The 12,316-nt window shown below is 34.8% G+C and overlaps 1 protein-coding gene across 1 annotated transcript in view; it reads left to right on the top strand.

Annotated features, from left to right (window-relative positions):
• MYO16 (myosin XVI) overlaps window positions 1-12,316 on the top strand; it is an 884,880-nt gene that overhangs the window by 413,890 nt on the left and 458,674 nt on the right. The window contains exon 9 of the mRNA XM_072621988.1: window positions 1,078-1,203. Within this exon, the coding sequence (XP_072478089.1) occupies window positions 1,078-1,203 (126 nt within the window). The remainder of the gene's footprint in view (window positions 1-1,077; window positions 1,204-12,316) is intronic.

Below are 12,316 nucleotides of genomic sequence, written 5' to 3'. Positions count from 1 at the left end.
TGTAACTATTTGATTAGTTTTGTATTTCATTTTACTAAAGCAATTGAACTAGGAAAATAAGTCAAAAGAGCAATAACTATCAAATTATTTAAAGTGTGAAAATATAAAGCATCATAAAAAGATTGAAATGTTATATCTAATGCTCATAATATGTGCATTATTATGATCATCACTAACATTTATAGAGAACTTACTATGTACAAGGCATTGTGCTATCCATCCATCCATCCATCCATCCATGCATGCATCCTTCCGTCCATGCATCCATCCTTCTGTCTGTCTGTCCGTCCGTATGTCTGTCTATCTATCTAATCTATCTATCACAGCTAATTGGTACAGTGGGTTGAGCACCAGACATCAAATGAGGAAGCTTCATCTTCCTGAGTTCTTGTCTGTCTTCAGACACTTCCTAGCTGTATGACCCTGGACAAGTCAATGAAACCTGTTTGCTTCAGTTTTCTCATCTGTAAAATGAGCTAAAGAAAGAAATATCAAACTATTTCAGTATCTTTGCCAAGAAAACACCAAATGGGGACATGAAAAGTAGGACATCACTGGAACAACTGAAGAATGACAGCAAATATATGTATAAGTATATATAAATGCATGTTTGCAATGTATGTATGTATAAACATATTTGTACATATACACAATTATCATCTCATTTGATTTTTGCAACAACTCTGGGAGTTAGAAGAGATTTTTAATTAATAAATGTTTATTGATTTAAAAAATATGTTAAAATATGCAGTGATCCCAAAATCAAAATGATCTTCAAATCAGAAGCAGCAGCAAGTGAGGATGCTGATGGAAGTGAGAAAAAAGTAAGAGAATTTCATAAATATTTTTCAAAATTATGTACCTATAAGCGACAGATATGGGAAATTGGCATAAAATCACGTTGATTTTTCTGCTTTGTTTTCACACTTAACTTAAATTTTGCTATCAATATGATGTTAAACAGTTCACTGAAAATTAAAATATATTGATAAACAAAATGAATATATGTGATTTTGAATGCATTCAAAATGGAATAATGTCAGAAGGAGGATTGATGCGGGTCTTTCTTAATCACAGTTGCATATGGCCTGTGCAAGCGGCTATAAGGACGTAGCTTCCCTCATCATAGACCATGGTGCAGATCTCAATGTGGTGGATAATCAGTACTGCACACCTCTCCATTTGGCAGCAAAATATGGCCAGGTAAAGTGATCTCTCTGTTTGTTTATAAATGTTGATTTTAGAGTCTGGAGCATCTTGAGATTAATCTTTCATTTCATGGTTTACGTTTTTTTCTTGGCTCCAAACCTTATAAAATTACTCATCATCTCAGCATCAGGCACCACAAGGTGGTTGTGGTGTGTGTGTGTGTGTGTGTGTGTGTGTGTGTGTGTGTGTTTTGCTTCTTTTGGGGGAGGGGAAGTTTGTTTTTGTTTGGTTTTTGCTTATAAGGCTTATTAAGAAAGAAGCTTAGTAAGCAGACACTTTTATGAAAAATGTCTTTAAAAATGCACATGTAGATATAGGTTTTTAAAAATATTATTCTTCATATGCTACTCAACACTTCCTGAAGAGGAAAATATTTCATGAATTTATAACATATTATATAAAATAAATTTTACAGTGATGTCTGTTTAACCCTGTATTGTTTTAACAAGCCTGTGATTTTACAAGTTAATAGTATTTCCATTTGTTTTATGTGTTTAGGTTCCTGGAAACTAAATTATATTTTATATGCCCCTTTTCTCCTTGAGGCATCTAATGTATTTTAATTTTTATTTTAATGGACAAATTATGGGCAACATTTTACTAGTTGGAATCCTATTACCAGTAACAACTAAACTTTATGGAGTATATTTTCAGTAGATTGCTGTTTCTAGCTATGATTACATTATATTTGTAAATGTATTAATACGTTACATTTGCATAGTATTTTACAGTTTACAAAAGACTTGTATTCACTATCTCACTTTTTATTTATATCTAGCAAATAAAAAAAATAAATAGCAATTGTTTCTGTTTTGTCCAGAAACCCTGAGGATCTTCCCCTCCCATGTTGGTTTTTTTTAAACTAGGTCAAAGAGGCCGTTTTTTACCTCATTTCTTACCTAGCCTTAATCACTGAATGAGTTCTGCCTCAGACAAGTAGAGAGCCAGGAAAGACCTTAGATTAAAAAGGCCAAGTAGATCTTGCCACTGGAGACAGAAAGCTCTGGAGGACATAGTGAGGTTGGTGACCTTGCACATCCCTGCCTCACTGATATCCAATTTACTTGCAAGTCATGACACCACCTTTCTGGTGCCATTGATCCTCTTCATGAATGAAGGACAAACAGCAACCACAATAATCCTTTCCACAAAAAATATTGTGTGAAGGTACTAACGTCTCCATTTTGCAGAAATGCAAAAGAAAACTGAGTTCCTATCCAGTGTTCCTTTCAAGTTACCTATTATGGAGGGTTGGACTTAAGTACTCTCTGATACCACCTCTAACTCTAGGTGTCTTATTTATTAAGTACCTATTACACAGAGGCTTCTGTTCCAGATCCTAAGAATGAAAGTGCAAAAATGAAGCCTCTCCTGCTTTCAAGAAACTTTCATTCTTTTGTAAAGATTATTATTGTTTAGTCATTTTCAGTTGTGTCCAACTTTCTGTAATCCCACTTGGGGTTTTCTTGGCAAAGATATTGGGATGATTTGCCATGTGCTTCTCTTATAGATGAGAATGATGAGGTAAGCAGGGTTAAGTGACTTGCCCAGGGCCATCTAGTTAGCAAGTGTCTGGGACAAGATTTGAATACAGGAAAATGAGTCTTCCTGATTCCTAGCTGTCCATTGTAAAGATATTGTAAACATACAAATAAATAGGTAAGTATATATAAAGAATGTGCAATATAAAGAAAAAGTAATAACCTAAGGAATCCTTAGTTCAAAGCTAAGTAAGCTTTGTCTAAGACATGTTATATGACTTGGCCCCTGAAGGAAATTAGAGATTCTAAGAGAAAAGTAAAGAAGGTGCACATTCTGGGCAGGAGGGACAACCGGTGCAAAGACACAGAAATGGTAATGGAAGGTCATGTCTAGGGAGCATTCAGTAGGGAAGTTTGTCAGAAATAGAGAATATGTAAAGGGGAATAATATTAAATAAGTTCAGGAAGGCAGATGGAAGGAAGTCATATTGAAGAAGGTTTTAAATGCCAGACTAAGATTTTTGCATTTTATCCTTGAAGCTATCTAGAGCAACTGAAGAATTCTGAGTAGGTAGCAACAGGACTGAGTTATATTTGTTTTTAGGAATACCAGTATGGAAACTGAGTGGAAAATGGACTAGAGGAAGAGAAAACTATACAAGCATAGAAGTTAATTAAGAGGCAATAAAAATGGTGAGATAAAAGATGTTAGAGTCCAGAATTGTGTTATTTAGTAAAACCTAACAGCATGGAATTCACCTTAGATTAAATTCTTTGCAAGGTTCTCTAGTTGGTTGGAGTCTCCCACCCAACATCAAAAGGCATGTACCCTTGATATTTGAACAATCTCATCCATCAATGATGTCATTTGATTCAATGTCTTGACCAACCCACGGGTTTCTGAAAAGATCCTGGTCCATAATTTAATAATTGATTATTAACATAAGAGAGGAATAATCATTTCTCTCAGGTAGGTAGATATAGAGATAATTGTATTTCAATATAATTGATTTTTTTATTCTTATGTATTTTATTTTATGCATTTAAAGCTATTATTCTGAGGAGAGATTTATCAGATTGCCAAAGGGGTCCATTATACACACACACACACACACACACACACACACACACACACACATTCACATGTGAAGTTTAAGGAACCATGATGTAGAGATTTTTTTTTTTTTATGAATTTGCCCATGAAAGGAAAAATAAGTATGAAATGATTGCTTGAGGAACTAGTAAGGCTATAGCAAAAGCTTTATAAGGCTAGCATCAACCTGAGAAGAAGCGACCAGTGGATAGGGAGAAATGGAACATGACAGAATGGGAAGCTTAAGGAAGAATGCTTCCAGAAGAGATAAAAAGGATGGTATCTTTAACATAAGTCCAGGTGTTGGTTTGGGTAAAAAGAAGCACTATGTAAGAGCACAGGATATGAGATTGAAGCTTAATGAAAAGGGGTTTCATAGGAGATCATGGGTATAGAACTGTAAGGGACTTCAGCATCCATCTGGTCCAATGTTCTTCTTTTACAGATAAGGAAGGAACAGGTCTACATTAAATGACATGGTAAGCTGGCAGGATTTGAACCTATGATATCTGAAACCAGAGCTCTCCATTCTCTAAGAAGGAGAATATATAATTCATATGCTCACATATTTTAAAATTTAAAAGTAGGAGGGATCATACTGGGACCATGACCTTTTTAATAAGATATTAATTTATTATAGTTTTTTGTCTTTACATCACTTTCATTTGTGAATATATACTTACCTCAATACTGTGAAACAATCCATTCTAACACAAATATAAAAAAGAGGGAAATATTTCTACAGAACATCATTTTTTCTGACAGTATATGTAATGTCACACTAACATATCTTGGAGGAAAAATGCCCACTTATGATGTTTGACCTAAGGAGTGATTCTGCTACAATGGAACAATTTAAAAACACTTACTGGGTGTAAGGTATGAGGTGCTAAGAGCTGAGCTAACCATTCAGAAAAGAATCAGGTGTTTTTTTTGATATGAGAAAGTATGTGGCTATTGGGAAGTGTGTGTTTGTGTGTATGTTTGTGTGTGTATGTTTGTGTGTATGTGTGTGTCTGTGTCTGTATGTAAGGGAGACCTGAAGATTAGGGTATGGATAACAGCAGGATCATACTAAAAATGGAATTCCAGTTGAGTGGGACTTGATTCAACACACCTTGACTGTTTCCAGTTCAGCTGAATGCTTACTCCTCAAATATCTCACATTCTAACACTGATTTATGCCACTGGCGGACTTTTTTCACCTCACTAAGTTTTGCGCTGTTACAAATACTTTTTTAAGAATATTCTATGTCTTAGATAATACATGAATTCCTGCTACAGAAATGACTTCTCTAAAAAATATACCTTTAAAAGGCACAGTAGAGATCTGTGAAAGGTGAATAATTCATGATTCTTTTAATATGAAATACACTCCACAGATGGTAGAGTCAAAAGTATACTCATTTTTATTCCAGTTACCCAATTAAGAATCTATTGATATATTTGGTGCCACGGGCTGAAAGTGTCTAAGTGTGACTGAATTCGTCCTGACTGACATTTTGCATGCGATACCGAAGTGTCTATTTACCAATAAAATGGAACAACACCTGAAATATCTGAAGACTTTGTGATACTCCATGTCTGATGAATGGGGACAGTGGAACTTGATCATAATGCTATCACATGTGACACTGTTTATATCATCTTTGACACTTGAGACACTGCAGTAGTACTGCTGAGATATAAGAAGTTCAGATCAGCATCTGAGTTGCCTTCAATAACCCTATTTTTTTTACTGTATCAAAAATCTAGTGAGGAAAGGCATTATCTTAGCTGTGTCAGGTGGTAGTCTCCCTTAGCTATCAGGACAGGAACCACTTCACTACTTCTCTAGAGCATGAATAGAATATCTTCTCTAACCACCACTAACCCATTTGACTTTATGTGGCTATGTTGACCAGTTTTGGAATTTAACTTAGGTATGATAGAAAATATTGGCTAAAAACAAACAAAAATGTGAGAGTTTATGGTTTTAAATCTCCAGTGTCTGTCAATGACCACATTCATCTACCTCTCACACACATGCACAAGCACTAGGACCCTGATACTTAATATGCAATGGCAACATTACTTATTGAGCCTAGTGAACTTTTAGGAGGAGAGGGTAAAAACTGAACACACCTCTGTGAAGCCATTATCCAACCTTCTCTCCAAATTCCTCTTATTTATGTTCCCATGTTTGGATTGTGAGAAAACCCTGATCTACCAATATGGAGAGCTTGTGCAAAGGATGAAAGTTAGATATTGAGTCTTGAAGGAGAATTATATCTTTCTGCTCTCTTAAATAGTGTTAGGATAGAAAAAGTAACTTTTGGGTTTAAGTCTAAGCCCTGATTACTATTTATTAATGGAGAATAACTGTCCCAAGCTCTGTATCTGTGATTTGACCCACTTCCCACAAAATGTCAGTCCCACAATGAAAACCTATAACAAATAACCAAAAAATCCATTTATCCAAGTTAATAGAAAAACAGAAATCAGAGTAAGTATATATAGGAGAATATATAACAGAAATTACAGAAAGAAGGGCATCTCCTACTGGGAATGAGGTAACTTGGCTTATCATTGAAACAGAGAGAGAGAGAAAGAGAGAGAGAGAAAGACAGAGAGAGAGAGAGAGAGACAGAGAGAGAGAGACAGAGAGAGAGAGAGAGACAGAGACAGAGACAGAGACAGAGAGACAGAGAGATACAGACACAGCCAAAGACAGTCCAAGATTTCATCCAAGAGTAAATTCTCCAAAGTATCTAGTGTAGCAAGCTAGAGACAGAAGAATAAGATCAAAGTGCTACATACTGACTTATTTGCAGAGTCTTTCTCTCCTTTGGTCATCTGAAGGGTGGTTGGAATGGTGCATCTTTTCTTTTGAAGCTGGAAGCTAAAAGAATCCTGAATCTTTCTTTTCTCTTGCTTTGAGCAACTGAAGCCCAGTTCTCATTCAGTCACAGGTCAATGAGTAGACAGGCCCCTCCACTGAGAAGAAAGTGCCGTATAAATGTTCCTTTGAGTCAATGGTTGCATCCCTATATTTAATCCACAGTAAGGAAAGAGCCCTCAAGGCTTAAAGAATGGAAGGGGGTGACATCATCAGACCTGGACTTTCGGCAAATTACTTTGGAAGCCAAATGGAGACATACTAAATATTTGTTGCATAAATGATTTAATGAGTTTGCTCAAAATGAAACAAAAATTTATTCTATGTCACTAAGTTCCCTATAATAATAATAATAATAACAATAATAACAACAACAACAACAACAACAATAATAATGTACTATTGAGGCTTCACCATACGAAAATTTGTAAATATTTCTTTGAGTAGTTTATTCTTTCAACAAATATTTGGTGTTTTGGAAAATACTGTTTTCCAGTCACTATTTCTTCTTCCCTTGTACTTACATACTGCAGTAAATATGTTTAGAATTGTTAAAACTTTAAGTGGGATTGTTTTGTTTTCTTCTCAGTGTACATGTAAGACTATATTAAAAACTATTAAATTAAGGTCAATTTTAATTACTTGAATACAAGTGGTTAGACTAAAGCTAGAGTGATAGAAAAAAAAACATTAAGGAGAATATTTAAATCACAGATTTTGTAATCCAAATTTCTATTTTGTAGTGCAAATAGTTAGGGCATGTATACATGTGGGTGTGTATATTATATGTACATATATATACATATATAGTATATATATATATATGTGTGTGTGTGTGTCTGTGTGTGTGTTTGTGTGTGTGTCTGTGTGTGTGTGTATCTGAGATTACACTGCATTGAAGATAGATAGAGGAAAATATTCCTGGTCAGATTACTACTGCTAAGTAAGATGATAATAAACACCAAGCTATGAGCAGAAAAATGTGTTATTCTTTTCTTCCTCTTTAGAGCCTCTTACACAGGCCATTATTGACATAATGGGGTTTTTAGAAAAAAAGTCACACCTTCAGGGACCAAAGGGATCAAGTTGCTGGAAAAGGGAAAACCATTCCTTTGAAGGCAGAGTTAGCTGAAAATTATGTCTCTTCAAAGGAAAAAGGAATTGAGTTCCTACTCAGAGAACTGACTATTGAACCAGCCTTACCAACATCATTTTTTGTTGTTTAGTTGTTTCATTTGTGTCCAGCTCTTCATGATCCCATTTGGGGTTTTCTTCATAAAGGTACCAGAATGATTTGCCATTTCCTTCTCCAGATCATTTTAAAGATGAAGAAACCGAGGCAAATAGGACTAAGTGATTTGCCCAACTAGCAAGTGTTTGAGACCAGATTTGAACTCAGGAAAATGAGTTTTCCTGACTCCAGGTCCAGTGCTCTATCCACTGTGCAACCTAGCTGCCATTAGCAGCATTAACTGATGCTTACAACAGAATTTAGATTTGGAAGAGATTTTGTAGGTCATCTAGTCTAATTCTCTCAAATCACAGAATAGAAAACTGAGACACAAAGATAAAAACAGATTCTCTAAGGTTACACAGGTGGCAGAGCAGAGAATCTAAATATGTTACTTTGACTTCAGATTTAGTTTTCTAAGCATTGTACCATCTTGAATATCAAGGGAAGAAGCTAACAGCAAAGATTAGTAAGAAAGCTGTTGTAATCATAAAAAAGTAATTGTGTGTGACTGTGTGTGTATTCAGATATGCACATATATTCATTTGAGTCTTACAATAGAAACTGAATTTATTAAATACCTCCTATGTGTCTAGCACTTTGATAGACACTGGAGTTTCAACAGCAAGTAGTAAATAGTCTGTGCCTTCAAGAAGCTTACCTTCTATTTTGGAGAACAACATTCTCCTGAAAATGAATACAAAATATATTAAACATAAATACAAAGTAATTAGAATGGGGGAAAAGACTAAGAACTCAAGGAATCATAGCATCATAAATTTAGAACCAGAAGGGATCTGAGAGGCTATCAAGTTCAACGTGTTTATTTAAAATTAGTAAACTGTAGCATGAAGAGGATGAGTGACTCGGCCATAGTCACTCAGGCAACAAACATCTACCAATCCAACATTTTTCCTACTGAAATGAAACTTTATCTATGGGCAACAGCAAACAATGGTGGCTACACAGCACAGTGGGTAGAGCTCTGGGCTTGGAGTCAGAAAGACTTGAGTTCAAATGTGACTTCAAATAGTTACTAGCTGTGTGACTCGATCAAGTCACTTATCCCTGTTTGCCTCAGTTTTCTCTTCTGTAAAATGAGCTGGAGAAAAAAAAATGGCAAAGCACTCTAGGATCTATCCTAAGAAAATCCCATATGGGGTCATGAAGGGTAGATCTGACTGAAACAAGTGAACACCAATAAAACGGCAATAGGCCAGATTGGCTCTAGTAGAGAATAAATTGGGATGGGGGAGCTAGACTATCTAATCTGCCTGGTAAGATAGGTTGGAGTCAGTTTGTGACAAATTTTAAAATGTCAAATAGAAGAGGTTGCTTCTTATATATAAGGTAATAGGGACACTCTTAACAGGGTAGAGACAACCTCCCTTGAAGGAAATGAATATGAATAATATTCTCATTTTATGGATGATGAAATCATATGAGTCTCAGAGAAATTAACTGACCAGCTCATATTCTGCTAGCTAATAAGGGAGTTTTAACTTGGGTCTTTCTCACTTCTAGATAGGGATTGAACTTGGTTCTTTCTGAGTTCAGTTATAACACTCTTTTGGCTATGAAACACTGGCTCTAAGTTATCTGTATCATAGTATAGTAATGAGACAATAAGACCCAAATCAAGGTGGTGGAAGGGAGGGGACAGATGTGAGACTGTGAAGGTAGAATCTATCTGTCTCTGGTGACCAATCAGCTGTGGAAGGTATGGGACCAGGAGGAGGCAGGGAGGAGTGAGATATTTAAGAATGGGTGACTGTGACAATGGTCTTACCATTAGTAAAATGCTGAAATTCAGAAGGAATTAATTTGAAAACAAGAGAGAAAGACAGTGACTTCAATTTTAGATATGTTGGATTTGAGGAGCTAATGGAGATGTTCAACAGACAGACAAACATGTGACTGAAATTCCTCGTTAGAAAAGGAAGATAGATGTGGACTAAGAAAAGAACCTTTATGCAATACTTGTACTTAGGATTAGGAAAAATAAAAGAAGGTAGAAGAGGAGACACCGGTGAACCAAAACAATAACAACAAAAGAGAAATTTCGTTGGAAGTCAAAGGAAGAAAGCTTCAAGAAAGAGAGGGTAGTCAAAAGCGTTAAATGCTTCAAAACAGTCAAGGCACATAAGGAATGAAAAAAAGGTGTTGGATTTGGTAATCATGAGGCCATTATTGATTTTTAAGAGACTAGTTTAAGTCAACTGGAGAATGTATTAAACCTTAAAAAAATGTAAAATTTCACAAGTGATAGCCATAGTAATCAAAAGAGATTAATATAACCATTTACATTGGCAAAACAAAGTGGATGAAAAACACATTGTTCAGACAATGATGAATAGTTGGATAAGCTCCTCCCTTGATATTAACATGGGACCAGAAGAGAGTAGCAGAAAGATGCTGGTCTGGATTGCATTAGAATGCTTACCACTAAGAAAGCAAATTTAATTAATATCAATAGCTTTCTCCTGATGTTTTATAACTGAGAATTATAGAACGTCTTTCTCCCAGAAGATGTGAAATAAGCCCAAGGGCAATGAAATACTCATGGTGGACATAAAAAAAAAAAAAACTGTAAAAATGTGTAAGTGACATCAAATATTTATATGGCTGGAAACAAGGTCAGTCAATTATGCAATAAGAATGAGGGTGAGTAGGTTGTGATATATAAATGCTTTTGATATATTAATGAAAATATAGAAAGGATCTCAGTGCTTTAAAAACATCATCTAGATTGTCTGATTATAAGAAAACACAGATAGTACATGATAAGAAGATGAAGAAGGGCTATGGGCTGCATCAATATAGAGTATCACAATAATAAAATCACAAGTTCACCAAAGACAATTTTTTTTCTGCTCAACAGAAGTCTTGGAAAATCAGTAATTGTACATTTTTTGAGGTTTTTTTCTGGAGGTTCAGAGGTCCTGGTCGACATAGTTTAAATATTTTTCTTCTTGTGGGATATATGTTTTTGTGTACATCTACATAATATATGTTATACTTATAAACATATAGCTATATGTGTATATGTGTGCATGTATATACATGAATATATACATATATGTATATACATATGTGTGTGTTTATATAAATATATATACATATATATATATAAAATGCAGGCAGCTTTGTGGCACAGTGAATAAAGGCTTGGAATTGGGAAGACTCATCTTCATGAGTTTAAATTCATTCTTAGACACTAGCTGAGCAAGATTTCCCTGTTCTCCTCAGTTTCTTCAACTGTAAAATGAGCTGGAGAAGGAAATGGCAAACCACTTCTGTATCTTTGCAAAGAAAACCCCAAATGGCATCAGGAAGAGTCAAATATGACTGAAACAACCCAACAATAACCATTATGTATGCATATGTGTGTCTGTGTGGGTGTATGTTATTGTCTGGTGTGTACATGTGTGTGTTTGTGTTTCTGTGTGTGTGTGTGTGTGTGTGTGTGTGTGTAAACTTGGCTTCTAGAAATTTCCAGTTAATAAAGTGTAGCTAGAGCAGGCTTTCTTGCAACAAATCTTCCCCCGCTTCCCTTTGCCAGGGTATAGAGCGTTGTTTTGATTTGAATCATTACATGGAATTCATTTTTTGGAAAAAAAATATTTCTATCCTTGAGAAAAACCTTTAAAGGCTGCATTTTTAAAAATGTATCCTTTTCATTATTTTTTTCTGTCATGGAGCATAGAATTATTGCATTCTCTCTTACTAACAATGGAAAGCAAAAAGAAGATATTTTTGTAACAGCTACATAGTATAACCCCTAGACTACAATGCTTCGTTAACATGAGACAGTGTATTTCTTTGACTGAAAGAAATGGCATCGACTTTAGATGCCATCTTAATAAATATCTATAAATACATCACCTCTCAATTATTTTTCTAAGCAAATTTCAGTAGACATCAAGACATTTTACTGAACATATCAACTATCTTGTCACATAACATATCAACATAACCACCTTTTAAATGTCCAATTTTGTGCTTATGTTTTAGAGTTTTCATTTACTCTGATTATCAGTTTTCACTTATGTGAAATGTAAAGCTATTTCTCAGTGGTAAATGTGCTTTTATTTGGAAAAATGTTTCATGGAGACTTTTTTTTAAGGAAGACATATATATATACATATATATATGTTTAGAGACTTGCACATAGAAGACATTTTTAAGACAAATGGCTCCCAAATGAAAAAAATTTTATAAAGTAGTTAATGATTTATAATAGGATTGATTAATTTTGCTTACAGCAAAGAGTTCTATAAATTTGTCATGGTCCTTTATACATAGAGTTTTTTTCCAGTAAGAAAAAATGCTTATTTTTGTTCGTTTGGACTGAAAACGTGAGTTCAATAAATCATATGAGCAATAAACTTGTTGTTTTCAGCTTATGAGTCTTTTCTGAATCG

The sequence above is a fragment of the Notamacropus eugenii genome, chromosome 6 (genome assembly GCF_028372415.1).
Source record: "Notamacropus eugenii isolate mMacEug1 chromosome 6, mMacEug1.pri_v2, whole genome shotgun sequence".
Lineage (NCBI taxonomy): Eukaryota > Metazoa > Chordata > Mammalia > Diprotodontia > Macropodidae > Notamacropus > Notamacropus eugenii.
This window is presented reverse-complemented; position numbering and strand designations above follow the sequence as displayed.